The sequence below is a fragment of the Cydia amplana genome, chromosome 10, assembly GCF_948474715.1.
Source record: "Cydia amplana chromosome 10, ilCydAmpl1.1, whole genome shotgun sequence".
Classification (NCBI taxonomy): Eukaryota; Metazoa; Arthropoda; class Insecta; order Lepidoptera; family Tortricidae; genus Cydia; species Cydia amplana.
In genome coordinates, this window is record NC_086078.1 from 7,805,714 (window position 1) to 7,831,489 (window position 25,776).

General features: G+C 37.4%; 1 protein-coding gene across 1 annotated transcript in view; it reads right to left on the reverse strand.

Annotated features, from left to right (window-relative positions):
• Positions 1-25,776, reverse strand: part of LOC134651677 (Kv channel-interacting protein 4) — a 159,317-nt gene that overhangs the window by 98,914 nt on the left and 34,627 nt on the right. Inside the window, exon 3 of the mRNA XM_063506776.1 lies at positions 6,904-6,924. Coding sequence (XP_063362846.1) covers positions 6,904-6,924 — 21 coding nt within the window. The remainder of the gene's footprint in view (positions 1-6,903; positions 6,925-25,776) is intronic.

Genomic DNA, 25,776 nt, shown 5'->3' on the forward strand with positions numbered 1-25,776 from the left:
CGGGAGGTCCCTGGTTCCATCCCCAGTAATTGTATACTGCTACATAACTTTTTGTATTTTTTTTATACTTAAATTTCGGATAGTTGTTTTTTATTTTATTTTTTTATAAAAAAAAAATTTGTATTTTTTATTTATCAAGCGCGGGTTAAGCGTATTCGTTTAATTTTTGTTTGTAGCTTTATGTACTTTTTAATTTTTTGTTTATATTACATGTACTATACCTATATTTTAATAAATATTTTTGCCATACATTTATTCAGTTTTAAGCTCTGCTGCTTAAGCTCGCGAGGTCTACAGCTCACAGAGCCACTAGTGTAAACTTGTTTAAGTTTAAGTGCAATAAAGTGCCATACATACAATATTATAAAATCAGCAATATTTGGTAAAATGTCAGTTATTTACATCCCAGAGTTACACTTTCAGCTTAAATCTGACCTGAATAAACTGTGTGCCAGCTTAGATTAATTACAGCCGCCCGGAATATAAAAATACAGCGGCAAAATTCTTGTCTAGTGATATCACATTTTAATTACTTTTTAACTGTCCGCGGGAGATACTCGTAATTAAGTTTTATTTACGTTAAGACGCATAATTATTCGCATTTTCCTTGTGTTGCAAAATGTTCTCATTAAAACTTAAATTAATTCATAAGTATTAAAATTAATATGCATTTACTTACATAAGATTCTAAGGAAGATTTTGTCTTTATAATGTACTATTGTTGGGATATTACGAGTATTAAGTTCCATTTCATTTATCTATCTATATATATTCATGAAATCCTTAACATCTACATATGTCTAAGATTGTCTTCGGTTACCGCGATAGTTACTCATGAAATAAAACTTGAAACGTCGGGATGTAGTATAAATTCAATATACGCGATATAATCCGTTTTAATAGTTTTACCTACGTCTAAATTGTCTAATACCAATATGTTGTTAATGGACCTATGGGTTATCCATATAGGTTCTAATATTTATTAGTAGTTGTTCCCGAAATGGGAAAATTTAATAGTTTTTGTTTTTGTGTGATCTAATTTCCTTTAGTAATGCAGTTACTTGATTACAGCGTTAAGAAGCTTAGCTTAGTTGGTTTAATGCTTTAAGTAAGTAAGTGTTTATTAAGCGTTAATATCTGGATAATATTGTTATCTTAAAATAAATACAACTCCCTTTGATCCCCGTTGTCTTCTTCTTGTTAATTCCCATAGGCGTTCCCCTTTATGTTTTATTTTAAGTTTACGGGTAACCTACTTTGTAACGATCTAAGTTTGTACACTTTGCAAGTCGAGTAAAAAGTTGTACAAAAGTAGAATGGCCCTTGCCTACGTTATTATTTTTGAGGGAATATTTAAACGAACTTATATATTATAGCTAATATCATTATGAATAATTTAAGACATAAACTCTTGAAGCTGTAACTGCAACCATGAAGATTTCTCTATTGAGAGCCGTGTGCTTTGTAACGCCTAATAATAATAAAACTCTAGAGAGCTTAATAGTAGAGGACTCAGCGCACGGAAAGTTCAGGTACACTTTATTAGGTCTGCTTCAAATTGATGAAAAACTGAGCTCCTAGCGGAGTAATATTACCTAGGTTCCAGGACTACTGAGATTGCTTTGTGATATTATTGTTGAAATTTTCCACAAAAGTGAACTTGCGCAATCTGTTATTTTACAAAGAAATTCACTGTTAGGCATATACATACCTAATTTTTCTATTCGTAAATTATATTGTGTTCATAAATTAGTTTAAGATAACAAGCATAATACGAGTATTTTTAAGTTTGAACTTTTGCCTTAGTGAATAAATTTGAAGTCGAAAGTAAATTTGAAAACTAAACATTTAAGATCTTTAACTGTCTGATATTTTCTATTTGATTTATTATGATATTCTATTCTTCTTGATTTATTTTAAAAAATACGAGTAAAACAATATTCAACTCTAAAATTTCCTTTGAACTCAGTCACTTCTGATTCAGTAAATTAGTCAAAGTGAATAGGTATCTGTCTTGGTTTAGATTTAGGTGCTCAGCAATTTAATACATAATATATCTAAATATGTATGAAGTTAGCTGAAGCTAAGCATTCCTATAGTACATCCACATCACTTTAGTTTAGGCAAACTACCTGGCTTTGAGATCCATACGAACTACGCATAATCAGAGATCGCTTTATACCTTTTAAGCTGTAACCTCTGTAATAACTAAGCCTATTCCTAACAGCAAATTCCCTTTCCTCTGCAAAACTATTCTACAATCCTAGTTAAAAAGGACGTAAATACATGGCAAATTAATAGCGAATAAGCCTTTTCTCATGAGCACGTAGTATTCATCACGCCTTTGAGCCGCCTTAACTCGATCCAAGATGGCCACGAACCCGCATTAAAGATATTAAAATTTAAATTGTTTCAATGGATCGTCTGGTTTTAGTTTTTACATTGAATTACTGTGACAAAGCGCTGGCATAATTTAAGAAATTACTTTTTTTCTTCTTTTATAGAATTACCTATTTTAAAAATACTTATCGCAGACAATCAAATAGCATACATAAATCATATAAAATATGATGGCACTAATTTTCACAAGTTTTCAGAAGTATAAATTCTGCTTAATTTTTTTCCGCCCTATCGTTAAGTAAGTCTGGAACCAAAGGACTGCTTCTCCCGAAATATACACCCAGAGGGCCTTCAGTTATTATTGTCGCCAACGCGATTGCCCCCAATTTCATCCAGCGCCAATACAGGAACAATTTCCCTAATAAACAGTATGAAAATTTCCGTCAACGCCTTGGTATCCAGGGATCCCAGCGATACAACATTGTAGTAATAAACTCGAAAAGAAATGCAAAAGGAAAAATAATGTTTTTTTGCTTAATAACAAAGTTGTGAGTGGCGGGTCCGTTTCGGAGCGCGCGCTTAATGTTATTATGAAAAAGGTTTATTTAAAAGGTTTTTAAAGTTCATTACTACGACTTGGATTATGGATTATTTGTTTATTGTGGATTTATTTAGTTTTCTTTTGAAAGCCATGTTTTTGTAAAGTAATTCGTATTTCCCTGCCAAAATTATTCTTTATTGATCAACATTTTTTTTTTGCCTGGTTTGCCGAAGGCTAGCACTGTTAAATTCTGGGCAATTCCCTAATGCTGTCATCAAAGTGAAAAGCCGGGATTCCAACACAATGACTTAATTCAATGAAACTTTCTTAAGTTAAATTTGTTTGGTGAACTTTTGTGGTTACACCGCGGTTCTTGGCAAGAATGTAAACCGGAAAAAAACCGACAAGGCCGAGATGTATTGTGGAAGTTGCATGATTTTGAAAAGTTTTAATGTGGGTATTATGTCTCAATTAATGCTGAGATTGTATTTGACATGTCTGGAAACGCTGGTGGCCTAGCGGTAAGAGCGTGCGACTTGCAATCCGGAGGTCGCGGGTTCGAACCCCGGCTCGTACCAATGAGTTTTTCGGAACTTATGTACGAAATATCATTTGATATTTACCAGTCGCTTTTCGGTGAAGGAAAACATCGTGAGGAAACCGGACTAATCCCAATACGGGCCTAGTTTACCCTTTGGGTTGGAAGGTCAGATGGCAGTCGCTTTCGTAAAAACTAGTGCCCACGTCAATTACTGGGATTAGTTGCCAAGCGGACCCCAGGCTCCCATGAGCCGTGGCAAAATGCCGGGACAACGCGAGGAAGATGATGACTGTATTTGACATGTGCGAATTTATAAATCTCTTTATTTATTTATTTTTAATGTAATATATGTGTTCATAAATTAGTTTAAGATAACAAGCATAATACAAGTATTTTTAAGTATTTTTATGCATACTCTCTAGGTAATGAAGGTCATATGAATTTAAATATTTTAAATATTGTGGCCAGATACTAAACAACCGTATAATATAAAAACAAGTAAACATAATTTTCGATTATGTACGATTTTTAATGACAGTGACTGTGTCACACCCTCCACCCCAGCAGGGAGTCTATTTCCTTACCCGAAAACCTTAAGATTTAAGCTTGTTGCATGTCAATCAAAATCGTTTCTATATGTAGCTGTATCGAGGCTTCCATTACTTCAGTTAATGAAGAAAGAACAAGTGACGTGGACTAGTGCAAAATATCGTAAAGCATACAAAAAACGAGTAACGAGGAGTAATAATGTACCTACCTATATAATAATTATAGTATAATATTCGACGTTTTTTCTGAAGCCTGGACCAGACCGTACAATTAATATGCAAACATTAAAACTTGCTCGAGTTTCTTGGTGTTTATTTTTAGAAATTTTGTATATAAGTATTTTATTTGAACAACATTAATGTTTTAAAAAATCCGCAAAATTTCTAAACTCCAATAAAATTTTATCAAGCTCGTAAACTCAACAAAAGGTCTCAGATCTCTTTGTAACAAAGACGAGTGTCCATTTGCGGAGAGTGGTCAACCTCTCGCCGATGCATTGCCGACCTAACGAGCTGAAACGCCACTTGAATCTCAAACTTCCTTAAAGTTTTCTAAAGCTTTTATTTTATTGGCTGGTTCGAATTCTAAACTGAGAATGCCTTAGAATCTGATCCTTCTTAAAAACTGAAATAGATGTATGTACCTAATATATATAATAATAATTTGAGCCTATATACGTCCCACTGCTGGGCACAGGCCTTCTCTCATGCGCGAGAGGGCTCGGGCTATAGTCCCCACGCTAGCCCAATGCGGATTGGGGACTTCACATACACCTTTGAATTTCTTCGCAGATGTATGCAGGTTTCCTCACGATGTTTTCCTTCACCGAAAAGCTAGTGGTAAATATCAAATGATATTTCGTACATAAGTTCCGAAAAACTCATTGGGACGAGCCAGGATTTGAACCCGCGACCTCCGGATTGAAAGTCAGGCGTCATATCCACTCGGCCACCACCGCTACCTAATATACGAAAGAAAAATAGTCTGGGGCTGGGATCGAACCGGTGTCTTTTGCGTTCGCAGCTGCCGCTATAACCACTAGCTAATAGGTAATGTTCTATCTTATTCATCCTTAAAATGTATGTAAAATTGCCAGTGCTGAAATATTTTTAATTTTGGGTCACGGAAACCCACGGCCTGTTTCTAATTTTAATATTAAACGTCAAAAATTAGAATCAGGCTACCAGTCCTTTTATAAAATCAATATCCGAGTTGAATATACGATTGTTATATCTAAGTGAATACAGTAGATTAGTGAAACATTAAATCAAATTTACTTACCATTCACAGCCTCAATTATGTATGTATACTGTAAATAGAGTTCTAGTTGCTAAAGACTATAAAAATCTATTATTAATAATGCACTACATATGTGTACTGTGTAGTAATTTTGTTTTACGTACCTAACTATTATTTTTAAATGTCTACTGAAACGTACTACAATGAAGTTTTGAATAAATAATGAGATAAAACAAGTGTCAGTCACTTGTAAACTACGTATGAATTTCTAAAACGGTAGGTATAGAATAGGGACTACCACGTTCTTGTAGGTGCCATAGATATACTCTATTTAGGTCTACGTCATGCCAGAGAACAAGAGGACAATGGATATCTTACAAGCTAGCTACCCCTTAGTAATACTATTTCATTAATCAATGTCAAATAAATTGAAAATTCGCCTTAGCACTAAGTTGCAATCAATTTGATAACGTCTGAAACAGTTACAATGTAGTACGATAAAAAATATCTTCATCATTAATAAAACGGAGTGACGATGACGCACGTTGCTAAGAAATATAATCCGGCTGAATCGATTTGCAACTAAGTGTATTAGATTTTAGTGTTCCCAAAATATCGATAGGTTTTATCGATCTGGCTATCGATATTCTCGAGTGGCTAAGATCAAAGTAAAATAGGTCAAAATGTTTTCTCGTTAATATTATTTAGCAAGTTTATGGTACCAGAATTTGGGGAAAATAACCAGTCTATTTATTTCTATCGAATCTTATGTTATGAAAATTAATAAATATGAAACTAATAACCAGGAACAAAAAAAAATCAATATTAAAGAAATTGGAAAATGAAAATTCTATAAAATTGGTATTTTGCCACAAACGAAATAATCTACGAGATCATTTTGTACGAGATATTATAAGTACATTTCAAATCGAGTACCTTCATTTCCACGGTAGGTAGCGGTGACATCATAAAAACTATCGATATCTAATCTATCGATGCTAAAGGAACACTTTAAAATATAAATTTAGTGTATTGCGTCCCGAAGCATATGAGGAGCATTAAATACTACAGATTAATTAAATTATTCCTGAATACGAGTGACTATACTGACTATAATACACTATTTTACTTGCAAATGAGTTTAATGTATGAAGTCATTGCGACCCTCCCCTACGAACTACGCACCAATAATACCCAATTGTGTTTATTGACAATTTAAACTCAATCTTTAGTTAACTAATAATGCATGTAAGGATTTTTAAGGCTAATTAAATATCAACGTAGTTGATAGGAATGACCTTAAGCATCAGTGTTCTATATAAAACATACCTCCCCCATTTTTTGAAATATTGGAAATTTAATGTTGAATTTTCTGTAAAGCTATTTTGATATTTTATGGATTTTTACTCCATTTTCATTGTAAATTTATACTTTGGTACACTGTACTATTATGACCTGATGAGTTGATGACTCTGAGTAGATACATATAACATAAAAATCCAAATTCTAAAAAAGGGGAGTACGTTATTGTAACGGCCTATGGTTTTTTGAATCAACTTTATTTTACATTACAAGTTGATTGAAAACTACATGCATGTTGGCGAGTAATAAACACAAGGGGCGGTAGTATGAGGGGTGTAAATTTGAAACGCTAGTGCGAAGTTCATGCTTAGTTTGTATGTAAGTAGCTTACTCTCTGACTGCTCTGTGAGACCTGGGGAACATAGCATCAAGTTAGTCTATAGGGCACACGGTGTTGGATTAAAGGAGGTGGTGTTCGCTACTCGGGTATGATAATATGTTAACTTTTGGCTTAGGGCGTATAAAGTACTTAGTTTTGTGAGTTATGTTATGCTTCACCTAAAGCAAGGTAAGTTTGAAGACATGTCAGTTATTACTTTATACTTGCAATGCACTTGAGTCGATCGAAATTCGAAACTATTCAAACTAGTTTGTTAGGAAGGAAAACGTACCTAATTATATGAAAAGGATTATTGGAAATTTAAATATATACTATACAATACAATACAAATACTCTTTATTGCACACTTCATTACGGAAAACAATACAAAGGATACAGAAAAGAAGAGGGTAAACAACAGGCGGTCTTATCGCTAAAAAGCGATCTCTTCCAGATAACCTTCCTTTAGATTATTCTATAGGAAGTTACCAATGGGATTTTTTTTTGAAAGTTGGAGGTAGGTGTTAATAGGTACTATGTTGACAAATGTAAAATGTTGGCATCATTTTAATATGTATGGTACGAATTATGTTTATAAGAACATGAATTAATTATATGTGTAATGGTACAAAGTAAGTGTTATAAGCTTATAAGATATAATACAATATATTTAGAGTATATAATATATCTTATACACTACATCGAACCTGAAAAAATATTTGTATCCTCCGTGGTAAGGTAATATGTTCCCCACTGTTGTTAATCTGAGAGCTCGCTGGAGCTAAATCGAAGAAGAAGATTGAAGCGGCATTAGATTGGCAGTGTGTAATAACCTGTTAAATTAAGAGCTTCAGGCTATATACTTACTCCCATGCAAACCAGTGGGAACCTAAATACATACCACCTACTATTTGTGTTTGCAAACGCTGCCCGGTCACCGAGAGCGATATGTTTGTCCGTCGCTCGCGTGAACACGCTAAACGTGCCTAAACCCCCAGTGATTGTGACAAACAACACACTGTCGCTAAAATACAGACTTTGGTTTAATTTTCTACTTAGATAAATCGCTGGCTTCCTGCCACTGGCTTCTATATGCAATTAATATGAGGATATAAATAGTGTTAGCGTTCTGAAAAGTAGAGAATAATTTGTAAGGGTACAATACAATATATAAGATAAAGAAAGCCAACAATCAAGTTTTATTTACAATAAATTACCAAATTATCGAACCATGGAAATACAAAACGATTGACTGTATTGGTGAAAGTCAATGCTAAGGTCGATTCTAACATTATAACCTTGTTATGAACAACGATCGTGACCGTTTCATATCAGTAATACTAAATAGGTCTCCAGGCCATATATTTAACAAAAACGAACATAGGTTTTTTTTACTTGCGGAAAAATGCTGCCGAATATAATATGCTTGTATATGCTACGAGTCGTAGCGCTACGCCTTAAATTGGTTAAATTTAAATATGTCGATTAATTTAAATCGTTAAAATGTATAAGAAATACATATGAAATCATACATTTTCTTTTCTGCACTAAAAACCTTTATGTTCGCAGTAAATGGCAGAACGTAAATTGATTATAAATATCAGCCAGATCACATGCTTGCACAGTCAATGTTTCAAACCAGTAAAACATTAGATACCTGATGATTTACTGGTTTGAAATTGTAATTGTGTTATTTGTAATTGTTTGTTTGTAACTGGACCTGCGTGGTATATGTTAATGTTAAGTTTCATGGCGCATTGGATCTGTCTGTAAGGTCATGTAAACATTTTTCACATAAATAAATGATTTGTATCTTTTCCCATTGACGTTTGATTGTATCTTTATTACGCAATGTAGACACTTTTTCCTAACCAAAATCCCAAGGACCAATTTTATGTGCTTTAAAGATTAAGAAGAAGGTATTAATGATGGTTAACTTCAATCGATGTTAAACGAGGCTTCTTATCTATTTGTTTAAACAAATTAATTACTTTAAAGTACTCAATATTTGTAGGAATTACCTGCCTGACAACTTTTGACCAAAAATAACGGTTTGTTTGTAAGTACAGTCCAAAGACAGAAAATAAAACTATAACTCAATCTGTTCAACCCTTTAACAATGCAAACGAAACAACTACATAATACATATGTAGGCATTAGTAAGAAAGATACTGCAATAATATTACCGCTGTGTCGGTGGGCACAACACAACAGTGATATATGACCGGCGGCTACTGCGGACGCAACAATGGAATAAGAAAAATATTGATGTAATATCGAAGTGATCAATCACAAACTACCGCCCTTGATCGTAATATTAACGTACCCTGTTCCCTACACACGCGTAGCTATATCAAGAACGGGCCTTCGTTACTTGAGGGAAACGTCATCAGTTTAGTAAACAAAAAAGACTGACAACACGCATACAACGCCGCGAGAATCGTCAATGTTGTAGATGACATTAAATATAAATTTAATATTTTAGTTATTTGTGTATCTGTCGTAGTCAGATCGTATAATCCACCGTATTACATTACGGCTAGCCGTTTTACAAAACAGGGGCGTTTTGAAATGCAGCGGTTCGACGATTAGCCGGATTGTCATTGCGATACGTTCTTCAATAAGGCGGCCTACGTTTAGCCGCATCGTATGTAGATATTTAGATTGTAGAGTGACCAGTTCTTTCGGTCGAAAAGAAACAGTCCGACGAACTCCAGATTTGATGGACACCCCAGAGTTTGTTGTTGTTATGTCAGGCAGCGCCACGAGTGTTAAAAATGGGAACTAAAAACTGTCAAAGCGGCGGCTAAATGACTCGCTGTATTACATTACGGCTAGCCGTGTTGAAGAACGTATGGCGCCGAATACATTCCGGCGGATTTTCATTCAGCCGCATTCAATCCGGCTAATCGTCGAACCGCCGCATTTCAAAACGCCCCTGTTTTGTAAAACGGCTAGCCGTAATGTAATACGGCGGATTATTCGATCCGACTGCGACATATCTAAACTACCAATCTACTGCTAAACGCTAAAACGTGAAATTGGCCTTGATTGACCACAGTTATAATCACTTAAGTAGATTTAAAGCATTTAGAGCTCTAAGAAAATGGTTTTAAATTTTAAAATGTTAAAACTAAATTGGACCTTAAATAATAATATCCTTAAAAAACATTTTTTCACATGAAAACTTACAGCTAGAAAAACAATGAGTTTTATTACGCTTTGTATTTTTGTGCATATGAGAGGCAGCGGCCATGAAAGTCGGATTTTACGTTTAGAGTCGTAAACATCAGTAGATAACAGATTTTAAACGTATAAAGCTAAAATGGAAAAATAGTTCAAAAGCACGCGAGGAACGTGGTGTGGTATGGAGGAATATAATACATTTGATTGTGGATTATATAATTTATTTACTAGTCACTGCTTCATATTGAAGGAACGTGATTCTTACTGTCAACAAACACTGTGAAAACAGGAGGATTATGAATTAAACGTACAGTCGGTTGACTATCCACTACTTACGCTTTTTTTCGTCTTTGGCTCGCATGCCAAAGTCACATTTGCTTTTTTGTTAGAAACTACCTACGTGAAATAATATCTAACTAAAATATAAATATGAAAAATGGGCCAGATTAAATGATGCGCTAAAAGCATATTACTTCTTACATAAAACCTTGTTAATGTGACATTGTATGTATATTTAGCAAGTCGTGTTTGCCAACCACTTCACTTCGCACTTGTCTCTTTGTAGTGGCAATTAATAAAAACACGCGGCGCCACAGTCACGTCTGTGAGCTGGAGTAATTAAAGGGTTAATATTGTTACTGATCTACTTGTGAATTTTTCATAATAAGCGCATATACCAACCAATTGATATTCCTATTGGAAAATAGGAAAATGTAAACATATTTATTTTTTTATCAATAAATGATCGTATCGTATAGGAAACAATACATATAGAAATGCCGAGGAAAGATGACAACGATTTGGCTTGTTACACATAAATAAATATTCCGTAAGACCGTTATCTATAGAGCAAGGAGTACGTATTAAACTCCTTCAACAGGAAGTCCAACCAATACTTTCAGAAAAAATGTGACTCGAAAGAATCTCATTCCACGGCGCAGTTTTAAGTAATACGAGTAAACGTCATTTAGACAAATTACTTACTTACTTATCAATATAGTTAAGTTAATTTTATTTTGAAAATTAAATTGTCAATCTCCGATGACGTTTCGTTAACATGAATAAAATCATCATGATTTACTTAGGTAGGTAACTGGAAAATGAGTATTTCCCATATACTCACAAAAGTAGGTAAATACTCGTATAATCTACTAGTTGCGATAGTAAACATGTTTATTTAACTAATATTCCTACACAACACCCCAAATGCTACCTTAAGCCAAAAAGTCGTATTTAAGATTCTAAATGGCTTAGAACAGCACAAACTAACACGAACAAAGGTAGCTTAAACCGTACATAATCAATGTAATCCCGCAAACATAATTATGCAAGACCTACGAATTTCTGCACAACGTCTCCGCAATCAAAAAGATACACATCAGCAATAAAAAGGATAACTTAATTAAAAAAGGTACAATTAGCGTACCTTTTTTCATGGTCCGTGAAAACGGGCTGCGGCCAGGGACCTTGTTGACTTGCCTCCACGTGTGCCGACATTTTGGGCGCCATCATGATGAATAGGCTTTATTTTCCTACACTAAAATGTATACTTTTACGGTACCGTAAAACGGGGTGAGTAGGTTTCGCGGGGAGAAGTGGGTTATGAATGGGGAGAGAAGGTTTGAGAGAGGGGTGAGAAGGGATTTTATGGCTACTGCTATAAAAATAATGTATTCCAATTTAAAATGGAGCTATAGTAATACGCATAATAAAAAAAATCGATCCAACAATGTTCCAAAATCACCTTTGTATGAAAACCCAAATACGAGGCACTACGGGGTGAGGTGGGTTTTCCTCTTTATCGTCAAAGTTATGAAATGGAACTACCCAAAATAAAATAAAAACTAAAATACAAACGTCCGGAACACTTATTATATACACCATTCAGTTTTCATATGTAATAATAAAATGTTATCGAGGTTTGAATTTCAGTTTTGGCCCTACTCACCCCATTTTACGGTACTTGGAACATTTTATAACAGTTCCTTTTTTTAACTTGTAAAATATAATATCAGGCCGTTAGCTGGGCATTTACTGCGGCTAAGGTCTGACCCCCTTATTCATTAAACTTAGCAACCTCTTATAAACCCCCTTTTTAGGGTTCCGTAGCCAAATGGCAAAAAACGGAACCCTTATAGATTCGTCATGTCTGTCTGTCTGTCCGTCTGTCCGTCTGTCCGTCTGTCTGTCCGTCCGTATGTCACAGCCACTTTTCTCTGAAACTATAAGAACTATACTGTTGAAACTTGGTAAGTAGATGTATTCTGTAAACCGCATTAAGATTTTCACACAAAAATAGAAAAAAAACAATAAATTTTTGGGGTTCTCCATACTTCGAACTGAAACTCAAAAATTTTTTTTTCATCAAACCCATACGTGTGGGGTATCTATGGATAGGTCTTCAAAAATGATATTGAGGTTTCTAATATCATTTTTTTCTAAACTTGCGCGAGAGACACTTCCAAAGTGGTAAAATGTGTGGGACACCCCCTGTAACTTCTAAAATAAGAGAATGATAAAACTAAAAAAAATATATGATGTACATTACCATGTAAACTTCCACCGAAAATTGGTTTGAACGAGATCTAGTAAGTAGTTTTTTTTTATACGTCATAAATCGCCTAAATACGGAACCCTTCATGGGCGAGTCCGACTCGCACTTGGCCGCTTTTTTATGTTATCTCTTTCTAACAAACAGGAATGTCTAAATGACGGATAGGGATAAACTATTACCAACGGTTTGGTAGATTTGACAGATGTTTATGAATAACGGTAGTAATGTATCGAATATTGCTTTAAATAGATAATATTAATTTCTGAAATCATTAGAAACTGACTGCTCTAATGTCGAATACATTTCCAACTCAATTTCCACTCCGTGTAACAATACGAGTATAATACCTATAACATTTACATCCACAAAATATCCCCAGCGACATAAAAAAAACTAAAATCACAGCTAAAAGCTATAGGTAAAACGTATTTACCCTGAATATTGTAGAAGACACAAATAAAACGCAAATGTGTTTAGCGGAGGCTGGGTGTGATAAGTCACGGCGCCGAGTAGGGTTACCACACCATTACATACAGTTTGAAAAATCCTGGGAACTTTGTTTTTAATCAGGTAATTTTAATTTTAACTATAGTAACGGAGATACTCATTAATTTAACGAGTATTGACTAAAGAAAAAGTGATAAGAAATAATTTCACCTAGCAGCATTGACATAGCTTTTTTCTTACGGCTCGTTATCGGCTCGGATCTACCTGGCAGGAAATGGTAAAGATATTATGGTAGAATACTCAAAAAAGAAACTATAGTAGCGTGTACAAAATAATAAGCTGATTTGTACCATCCCTAAAAGAAACGAAGTATTACTTATTCTACCAAATATTCTATTATTTCTCTATTCCTCGTTTCCTACAGTAGGATGATAAGTAACTTATCATCACTGACAAATCAAAATTTATGACATGGCAAAAAGTCCTGACATCAGATCTGGTTACCCTCGCCGAAAGGGACCATTGAGAGATTCGAGAGGGAGGTTTTTAGCACATTGGGCTGCGCTCTAGAGCGGTACGGAAGTTTTCGTTCTGGGTTAAACCGATTTTAACCCAGTTTTCAAATCACTACATAGTATAAAACGGTTGTCTATTGTTTGTCCGAAAATTGTATGAAATAATACTCATATGCCATAATTTTTACACGACTGCCCCAAAAAAAGAGTGTATTGTTTTCAGGGTTCATGTTTGTATGTGGGTATGTAAGTTTCTTTGTTACACCGTAACAGCTAAGTGCCTGAACCGATTTAGGTGTTTGAGATATCATTGGAATCCTTACGTCATCCCGAGTAACATAGGCTATGTGACGTCATCACAAAACCAATATGGCGGATTATGCACTGCAAATTGTGCAACCGAAACAAAAATAAAACTTATAAACCTATCGAGTTGGGTATTAAAATAAAGGATTTTGAAAGACGATTCTAAAACTGTACACAAAATATGGTTTAAACTATTAATTTGGTAGGACAAGATTTTACAAAATATAAGTATAACGTAAAGATAAATGAATTGTCTAAATCTATTGAATGGGATATTAAAAGAAAGGATTTTTTAAGGCGATCATACGAATATATATAAGTTATATGTTTAATTGTATCGTTGGAGAGAAAATACGAAATGTTCTACATCGCGCTAATGACATTTCTCTTTGCAGCTATATACGACAACGTCATACGTGGCGCTTACGTTATTTTCAATTGCGAAAGTGTCAAATACGAAAGGAACGGTTTGAACGATTGACTAGGTAAGCCTTTCTCAAAAAAATTGTATCCTTTTTTGTTACCAGGTTTCCTTACACATTTGGTAACAAAAAAGGAATGTTTCATACAAACTTTCTTGGACATTTTGGGAAATATGCTGGAAATTGTTCAGCTTCATGTACTTTACCAGCATACCAATTTTTATAGAAATCTAAGATGTGATCGAAATGTACAAATTACTTGAGAAATGCTCAGGTACTCTGAATAAACATATTGTGCTGTTTATTATAAGATTTAACTTGAGACTTTGAATAGAAGACACTATTATCATGACTGTAGAAGGCAGGTCTTTGATGATGATTTTAATTTTGCACGACAAATTTTGCAAATCCCGGGGCACACGTGCTACTGCTGTGAAACAATATTTTACGAGAAGCAAAGACTGGGAGCTTAAGACAGAGGGGCTCTTCCTGCAACTTCCACGAGTATTTTAATAACGAAAGCCGAAGGCCGAACTCGGCATAGGGTGAACGCTCCGAAGCGTAAGGCAGGTGCGTGCTTCCTGTAAATTCCCCAAGTATCTTAATTGCGAAGGCCGAAGGCCGAGCTCCGCGTAGGGCCGAAGGCCCGAAGCCTAAGAAAGGTGCACGCTTTTTGCAGTTTCCCCAAGTTTCTTAATTGTAAATACCGAAGGCCGAGCTTCGCGTAGGGCCAAAGGCTCGGAGCGTAAGAGAGGTGCATGCTTTCTGCAGCTTTCCCAAGTATCTTAATTGCGAAGGCCGAAGGTTCGCGTAGGGCCGAAGGCCCGGAGCGTAAGAAAGGTGCACGTTTTTTGCAGCTTCCCCAAGAATCTTAATTGCGAAGGCCGAATGCCGAGCTTCGCATAGGGCCGAAGGCCCGGAGCGTAAGAAAGGTGCACGCTTTCTGCAGCTCGAAGTATCTTAATTGCGAAGGCCGAAGGCTGAGCTTCGCGTAGGGCCGAAGGCCCGGAGCGTAAGAAAGGTGCACGCTTTCTGCAGCTTTTCCAAGTTTCTTAATTGCGAAGGCCGACTTTCGCGTAGGGCGGAAGGCCCAGAGCGTAAGAAAGGTGCACGCTTTCTGTAGCTTCCCCAAGAATCTTAATCGCGAAGGCCGAAGGCCGAGCTTCGCGTAGGGCCGAAGGCCCGGAGCGTAAGAAAGGTGCACGCTTTCTGCAGCTCGAAGTATCTTAATTGCGAAGGCCGAAGGCCGATCTCCGCGTAGGGCCGAAGGCCCGGAGCGTAAAAAACGTGCACGCTTTCTGCAGCTTTTCCAAGTTTCTTAATTGCCGAAGGCCGACCTTCGCGTAGGGCAGAAGGCCCAGAGCGTAAGAAAGGTGCACGTTTTCTGTAGCTTCCTCAAGATTCTTAATTACAAAGGCCGAAGGCCGAGCTTCGCGTAGGGCCGAAGGCCCGGAACGTAAGAAAGGTGCATGCTTTCTGCAGCTTCCCTAAGTATCTTAATTGCGAAGGCCGAAAGCCAATAATTATGTAGTTGCAGAGATATTAAGCCATAGCACTTTTCAATACGTCTGGTTTTTGGGTCCGACCTATTTAGGTTTTTAAGTACGTTTTATGCTAACATATCAAAATATCAACATGATGAAAGCTCCTTGAAGCAACTTAAGTGCTTTAAATCATATAAAAAATGTGGTTGGTTTGTATGGTCACTAAAATGTATAAAATAAAATTAATTAATTAAAAATTAAAATACACGACTGCAGTTTAAAAGCGAACTGAAAAGCTAAAAATAATTTTTAGTTATGTTAGGTACTCAACTTAATGAATGTAAAATATAATATATAGGTAAGTGTTCTGTCAGGGTCGTAAACAGCAAATGGAAAAGTTTAGGCTCATTTAGGATCGTGACTGTACCTGTATATTTTATTTCGATGCAGTCGGGGACCTGTGAATGGGAAAAATTCAATATATCAAGGTCCCCGACTGCAATCGAAATAAAATATACAGGTACAGTCACGATCCTAAATGAGCCTAAACTTTTCCGTTTGCTGTTTACGACCCTGACAGAACACTTACCTATATATTATATTTTACATTCATTAAGTTGAGTACCTAACATAACTAAAAATTATTTTTAGCTTTTCAGTTCGCTTTTAAACTGCAGTCGTGTTTTTTAATTTTTATTAATTAATTTTTATTAGCCCGAATTTGCTTTGCCCGAATTGCTTGTTTACCATAACAATGATGTGACATACTCTTTGTTTACCCGAATATTAGATTCCAGAACGTACGAGTGCCATACGTGTTGTTATCCATATTATTAATTGTAATAATACTATTTAACAGAATATTAATTCTGGCATTTTCGCCCTAAGAGCCGGAGCAAGGCGCGCAAAAAAAAAGACCTAACATCGAACCTAACCTAACCTATCCGAGTCGGAGTGCCCCGGAAAGTCTTGCTCGCTCGCTTCGCTCGCTCGTTTGTTCGCAGTTGTAACCTAACCTAACCTACTTTCTGGTAGCCGGTTTATATTGTAGGAGGTCACAGATCTAACCTAACCTAACCTACTTTCTGGGAAGCAATTTGAATGGCAAATGTTATTATAGCTAGTGATAATTATGGCTTACAATGATGATGACAAATGATATTATTGAAATTGATTTTATGGGAAACAAAGTTTCTGGCACGTGACTAATATAGTAAGCAATAAGTATAGCATATGTAATTATGGGAAACAATATAATGGCTGTTGACTATTATGGCAAATGAAATTATGGCCAACATCCTTACCAACATATTCACGGAGAAAATAACGCATCTATCAGAAAGGTTAACGTTGCTCGAAAATACTATTAGAGGCTCTAGATTGGTGAATAGTGAAGCCGCCACGCATGCCGCCGCCGGACTCACCGCCACACCTGTGGCTGCCACACTTACAGCCGCCTCACCTGCAACTGCCGCACCCGCAGCCGCATCCATTAACGTGCACGCCGCAGAAACCACCACTACACCTGCACCCGCACCCGAAGCTCCACTCCTTGCCGCATTTGTCGCCGCACCTGAGGCCCCGCCTGCCGCCGCGGCTGTTGCTGCCACCACAGCAACCACCGCTACTGCAGCCGCCAATATCTCGGCCGCCGGCACTTCGCTCCCGGTGACTCAGTCGCAGACCGTGATGCATACCGACCTCAGATACGTCACACAACAACGGGTAGAACAACCCCTTATCAGGGCAGCCTCACAAAGGTATGAAAACATGGATAAACTGAGTGGTGATTCGAGCCGTCCGTCGATTATGCGAGGCACGGCTGCTCCGGGTACCACGTGCCCATTTGAGGCGTCAGAGAGACTTAAGTACTTGCACTTGTACTATGTGCAACCAGGCACAACTGTTGACCAGGTACGTGACTATTTGATCAAAATATGTGGGAGTAGCGCTTGTACGGTAGCCGAACTAAAAGCTAGAGGGCAGTACGCATCATTCAAACTAGGTATCCCGCCAAAATACTCTGAACAAGTGCTAGCAGCTGAAAATTGGGCAAAAGATATTTGTGTAAAGCCATGGCGGCAGAACTTTCGTACCAAAAGTGGACAACAAACGTCGACTTAGTAAAGCGATCTCAGTTTACTATCAGAATGTTCGAGGGCTACGTTCAAAAACTGAGGTATTCTTCCAGAATTTACTGGTCTGTCCGTCCGACATTGTGGCCTTAACTGAGACATTTTTGACTAGTTCAGTCTATGACGCCGAGTTGTTTCCTCCCGGTTACACTGTGCTTCGTAAGGATCGCTGCGGTGATGTAGGATGGGGAGGCGTGTTGCTTGCAGTGCGCGACTGTTACAGTGTTCAAGTAGTTACGAATGTGGACGGGCTCACAGATCATATGGAGTTATTAGTAGCTATCGTGAGATGGAAAGATATTATTAAATTCGTTTGTTGTGTAGTGTATCTGCCCCCTAATATTAGTGACAACCTTTATATTCAAGTTTTAAACTGTCTAGAAAATATTATATGTAAATTTCCTAATACTAATATATTAATTTTCGGCGATTTTAATTTAAACTCTTGCAGTGCCAATGTTAAAAAAGAATTTGATATGTTTCTTGAATTTACTAAGTTTTGTCAGTACAACACTGTATGTAATGTATATGGAGGTATCCTGGACCTAGTATTGAGTGATTTAGGGCCTGAGCAAGTGGACGTGTCGGGTGATGTCTGTGCACTAGTGCCCCCTGATGCCTACCACCCGCCACTTCTGGCCACGTTCGAGCTCTCGCGAGGTAGAAAGCAGGTCGAGCGGCGCTCGAGTCCGAACCCCTTACCTGAACTGGAGTGGGATTTTAGCAAAGCTGATCTTAGTGTGCTCTACGAAGCTATTGCAAAAACTGACTGGAGCGAAGTATGCGAGGAGCAGCAAGTTGACTTGGCTTGTAATATTTTCTATAACAAGTTAAAGGCATGTTTTTCCAATTATGTACCTACAAAAAAACATCGGCTACCCTCTAGCAATTGTAAGTATTGTTATCCAACGTGGTATACTAAGGAAATAATACAAAATATTCGTAATAAATTTATACATTTCAAAAAGTATAAAGAAACTGGCTCAATATACAATCGTGAGCTTTATAAGTATTATAGAGGACAAGCTAAATTTTTAATAGATCAGGCGTATCAACTTTATAAGGAACGTATTGAACGAAATATCACAAGCGATCCCAGGAAATTTTGGGATCATGTCAAGAGCAAGCGGAATGACCGACGTCAATCTAACGTGTACACATACCGGGATGTTGCAGTAACGGGGCAAGATGCTGCAGATGCTTTTGCCAATTATTTCTGCAGTGTTTTCCAATCAGAGGCACCGCAATTAGATCCAAATAAAGCTGCACGTAAAAGTACGAACGACGCAACGCGTGTCTCTATTGATAGCGTCGGTGCCGTGGAGCTGCGCAGAGCGGCACGCAGACTGAAGCCTCGATCTTCGACTGGCCCCGATGCGGTTCCTCCGTTTCTGGCTAGGGACTGCATATCGGCACTTGAGGTTCCACTCCTGCACATCTATAATCGTTCCTTGCAAACTGCTACCTATCCTGATTGTTGGAAGAGATCCAGGGTGACTCCTGTGCCTAAAAGCGGTTCCGGATCGGACGTCGCGGGATATAGGCCAATTGCTGTGCTGCCGGTTTTCGGAAAGCTATTTGAGATGATCCTTGACTGTGAAATAACTCGGCAGATATCTACCCAGCTTGACGATAGCCAGCATGGGTTCCGCAAAGGTCGCTCTACTACTACCAACCTTAGCGACTTTGTGGACTATGTCACGATGGCCATGGATGGTCGACGCCAGGTGGACGCAGCATATTTCGATTTTAAGAAGGCGTTTGATGTAATAGATAATGACATCCTCCTTGAAAAATTTGCAATGATAGGATTTGCTCCAAATTTGTTGTGCTTCTTTGCAAACTACCTAAGCAATCGTAGTCAATTTGTCCGGTTGGCAGGCTATAACTCTCGGCCTTATTTTACCCGCTCAGGAGTGAGCCAAGGCAGCACTCTCGGCCCAACGCAATTTCTGATTATGATAAACGATTTGCCGAAGGTCGTCAGTGCTGCCAAATGCTTATTGTTTGCGGATGATCTTAAACTTTTTTTAGATATTAAAGGTGCTTCTGACTGTGGACGGTTGCAGGATGATATCAGTGCAGTCGTAGCATGGAGTGAAGAGAATCACATTCTTTTTAACACCACTAAATGTAAAGTCATCACATTCTCTAGGGCAAAGCACCCTATCATTGAACCGTGTCGCCTGAACAGTGCTGAGCTAGAAAGGGTTTTTGATATACGAGATCTTGGGCTTATTATGGATGCTCAGCTTGACTTCCGAAAACACATAACTGGGACTTGTAAAACTGCGTGCAAAACTTTAGGGTTCATCATTAGAACAGCTGCCCAATTTACAAGTCTTAGGCCAGCGTTGGCGCTCTATTTTGCCTATGTTCGGAGTCGGTTGGAGTATGGAGCTATCGTGTGGGATCCGCATGAGGCCAAGTATACGCTCGTGCTTGAAAGAGTGCAGCGCAAATTTGCCAGGTTTGCCTATAAAAAGATGTTTGGCTACTATCCCTTTCTCTACCCTTCCCGCTTTGTCTTGGGCATGGTTGGCCTGGACTCTCTGGAACTCAGGCGCAAAAAGCTCCTCGTAGCGCATTTCCACTCTTTGTTCTGGGGTAGAGTCGACAATCCTAGTGTCCTGGGCCGCGTGGGGCTGGCTGTTCCGTTACCCAGCTTCTGTCCAATGGAAGGGGATTCGATTTCGGGTGGCGCACGTCCCGCACGAAGGCGTAGGCGCCTACTGGCAGGCCCTGTGACGCGGACTGTACGTGCTGCGAGTGCGCCCTCCGCTCGGGCCATCGCACTAATAAATAATCTGCTGATGCAGGTCCCGGATGCCGACATCTTTGCTAACCAGTTAGGCATTTTCCTAGAAGCTGTCATACCTGTTCTCGACTCTATGTAAATGAATTGTATTATTATAATTTTTATTGACTTATTTTTTATTTGTTTATGTTTAATGACTTTTATTGATAGCGACATTTATTTATTCTGTGATTTCTGTGTAATTAATTGGTATATTCTCTGACTTAATTTTTATTGCATGCCTGTTACCCACAACTGTTTACTTTTAAGTTTTTATTTTTTATTGTACCTATACCGTGTAAGCGTTTTGGTGAAATACTGTTAGCTTATATGTGGGAAATAAATGAAATGAAATGAAATGAAATGAAATGGCAAATGAAATTCTGGCAAGTGGGTGTATACCGTATAAAACAAAGTCGCTTCCCGCTATCTGTCTGTCTGTCTATATCTTTAAAACTACGCAACGGATTTTGATGCGGTTTTTTAATAGATAGAGTGATGATTCAAGAGGAAGGTTTATGTATAAATTTGTTAACCCGTGCGAAGCCGGTGCGAGTCGCTAGTATTTATATGAGCATTTGTGATAAATGGAGGGTAATATTTCAATTTTCTAGTAGGTATTTAAGAACATAAATGAAAACCGGTATGAGCAATTTCCGGTTTATTAAATCGAACGTACTTTAAACATCTCGACAACAACTTTGTTGCCACTTGGATAGAATCCACAGTCAACGTGCAGAACGTTACTAAGTTAGCATACACTTTTATGTACCAAATTGTACCATCAAAATAATTTCAGTTTGTTGCAAATATATTAGCAGGCCACAACTTCCGGGCAATCCAAATATTATGAAAATGTGTTATCTTCAGTTCATTGTTTAATGTTAAGAGATACGCTTTTTGGCAAGACTGTGTAAGTGCGTAGGCATTATATTATTGTATGTGTATCAGTCTTAAATATATATTATACATATTTAAACAATACCAAGTAAAATTCATGTCACATTATATATTGAAAACTAAATAAGCACAGCAGGTCTGTAGGCACAAAATGTAAGTAGCAGGTATTTAACTAGTTTATTTAGTTACCGATATTTATGAAAACTTAATTATAATAATTAATTATTCGATCGATAATGAACATGTTTATATGTAGTTTACTAACACATCTAAAAAACGAATGACCGTTTGATATTTCAACATTACTAACACTAAAAACTCAAATTTCTATTTGCATAATACCAAACACGCTGACGTGTAAGGCCTGAGTGGACGCTCAAAGCGGAGCGTTCGGCGGGGCGTGCAGCGTGGCGTAGGGCTCACAAGTAATTTGAGCAGCGTGTACTAAGGCCGCTCCTATACGTTTGCATTTGTTTAACATGCACGCCGCACGCCCCGCCCCGCTGCACGCCCAACTCGAGCGTCCACTCAAGCCTTACACTAACAGATTAACAGATCTATCATCGCTCAAACTTTTATTCGATAAAATTGATGAGTTTTCAGCTTTTAAATTGCACCAAAGTCTGTTCGTGACCAGCCCATTGTTACGTGAATGATATCTCTTTTACCTTTTTGAAGGGGCCTTTAAAAACCCTACAAACGATCCAATCTATAGGGTCTAATATGAACCCGAGTATAGTTGAAGAGCTGCGTAGGCTCGGAGGCGTGTTTTTGCTCCATTCAAGGGTTCGTTGCTTGTACAAGAAGACGGGAAAACGTCTCAATACATGTGGTAACATATGTTTCAATACAATTTGGCGTCTATATTTCTTGGTTTTTTGGACGCCTAACATTTAGGTAGGTATACCTACCATCATATCCCAGGTAGCAAATTGACGTCAGCGACGCACAGGCGACGTCATTTATAGGTCATAATAAGGTCGGTCATTTATTCGTCGAGAATAGACGTTTTACTGACGTCCATTTGGGGTCACTATCAGGACGTACCTTTTTGTCACAAAATTGACGTTTTAATGACGTCTATTTAGGGTCACTATCAGGACGTACTATTTTAGTCACAAAGTTGACGTTTCACTGACGTCTATTAGGGGTCACTATCAGGACGTACCTTTTTGGTCACAAACAAGACGTTTCAGTGACGTCTATTTGGGGTCACTATCAGGACGTACCTTTTTGTTCACAAATACGACGTATCACTGACGTCTATTTGGGGTCACTATCAGGACGTACTATTTTAGTCACAAAGTTGACGTTTCACTTACGTGTATTTGGGGTCACTATCAGGACGTACCTTTTTGGTCACAAATACGACGTTTCACTGACGTCTATTTGGGGTCACTATCAGGACGTACCATTTTAGTCTAAAGTTGACGTTTCACTGACGTCTATTTGGGGTCACTGTCAGGATGTACATTTTTGGTCACAAACATGACGTTTCAGTGACGTCTATTTGGAGTCACTATCAGGACGTACCTTTCACATAATTCATTTATAGATTATGGTTATTTTTGTTGGAAATTAACTCTAAAATATTTGTAAAATTATTTGGAATAACATGTTTGTAATATTTTGCATTAAAATTCACAATTTAGCAAATGTAAAATTTTGTTGTTATAGAAAATTTATTACCAAATAAGTCAAGAGATGGCGCTTTGTTCCCAACGCGTCTGTTCTACAACGCGGTGTTAAGATTTTTCCGGGCTTATATATAAGGTTCGAGGAACCATAGGTCGTCAATTCAAAAGCATTAGTGAGTGTTGTACAGTGTACAGTAGTGTAAATAGTAAATGAAGTGGTAGTTTTATACAGTGTTATTTTTGAACCTCGTACATGGTCCTTCGAACCGGATAGTTGGCTATTCGGTCCTAGGATTCGACAGCAGAGCGCGTTACTCCAATTTCTTGGCTGCCCTAATACGTACGGCCCAGTAACGTCCCTATGAATCCAGTATATGACGTCACTCCAACGTCAGTGGCTGCCCTAATATGTACGGCCCAGTAACGTCCCTATGAAGTCAGTATATGACGTCAGTATTACGTCTGTAAACTGACGTCTTGAGGCTGTGACAAATTGACGTCATCTGCTGGGACCCCCCGACGTCAAGAAATGACGTCTCTTACGTCGAGCAGTACCGTAAACGGACGTCATAATGACGTATAAATGCTACCTGGGTAGGGACGAGACATTAGGTATTATGGATTGATAAATAATTTAAAAATGATGAAAGGCCAAGAAAATTAAATTAGCATAATAGAGCTTTTAAAGTTGGAATTTTCATTCATTATAATCAAAGTCTCCATTTGAGTCTATGTTAATAAATTTTAATGGGGCAAATTATCAAACGGCCGACCGGCGCGGGCTTTACAAATTTACTGAAACATTTGTATTTCTTAACATTAATTCGCATCATTTGTATTTCTTAGCAATAATTATATAGGGTTGTTCCTTTCGACATTTCGAAAAAATGAAAGTAGTTTTCGAAATTACTTAAAGACTTACAAAATGTAAGAAGTAATGCCATGAATAGGGCCAAAACTATACCGACATAATAGGCAATGTGTCAACACTCAACTTTAAATAACCGAGGACAAAAAGCAATATCAAATACCTTTAACTGTTACTGTTTAACCCAAAGAACATTTAACATTATTTATTTATTTTATTATTCCAAATTACAATGTTATAGCTTTTGTCAAAGTGGTACAAATTGGGACATATTAACAATTTTAACACATGAATTATGAAGTGGTACTTTCAGGCATCGCTCTTTCTAATAATCTTGCACACCATCATCAGTCGCCGCCGCACACACGCATCACATCACACGCCGGTGTCGAGCGAGCATAGTGTTGAGCAGCGCGTTCGCGCATAACCAATTATAACAAACAACTAAACAAGTTTCTATTTTATAATAAATATGCCTAAATGCCTGAGCCTGAGTCTCGCTGTAATGAAACACCGGGTTTCTTTTTAGAGTTCGTATTGTCATAACAATATCAAATCATGATTCGATTTTTAGCTTGAATGCTTCTTCGGACCCCAAAAGTCACAAGATTTGATTCAAATAAAATAAATAAAAATAAAATAAAATCACTGTATTTCAGACACTAAGTCCATATAAAATTAAAATTGCTATAATATAAAAATATTAAACTTAAACTAAGAGTTGCTTCAGTCGCCATATGACTAGTCTTATAAAGTTTGTTGTCGTTATGTATAAAGAAGAGCAGCTTAGAAATGTACAATATATTTCACCTTTGAAGTAAACAATAGCAAACCTTATTACCATCAACATGAACAAAGGTTTAATGCCAGTGCCAGTTACAATGTAAACTTTAACAGAAGCAGTAAACCAGTTGTTCGCATTTTAGTGTCCTTTTACAGTGCGCACTTCGCAATATGGCGCCATGAATCATGACACCTGAAGTTGCGATACAAACAACTCGCGAATAGTGAATTAATGCCTATCTAAAAAAATAAAAACACTGTAAAATAAGTACATCCAGTAGGATAATATATTCGTATAGTAATAACCTGGGGGCCTAGCCAAGATGACACTCGTACATCGACAAACGAAACGTCAAACGAGATGCTATTTATGAAAAGTCACGTGGGGTTTTCTATCAACGATTGCCATTTTCGCTACGCCCCCTGGTTGTCTTGTCCTAGCTACTACAAAATAAAGTCTAAGCCGAAGTTGGATTTTTTCACTTTAGATTCAACTTTTTATCTTTTGTTAGTTAGCACTCCCTCTATTGGCCACAGATCACCTCTCACAGCAAATGCCTAATGCCTAAAACGGTTAATAATACAATAAGGTTTTATAAGAAGATTTAAAACCACCCCTAGCTGCACTAAAGTGTAAAATAAATGTGTTTTTTTAATTAAAGCGAAATCCCGTAGGCATTCCCGTACTCGATCATCTTAATGAATTGTCAGCTAAATGCTGTGTCAGATAATTCTTAGCGGCACTGGTAAATGTGCTGTAGTAGCTATCGGGAGGGGCTTGAGAAGCGATGACGTGTTAGGCTGAAGGCTTCTGCGGGCTCATTTAAATGTGGGGAGAATCTTGAGCGAGC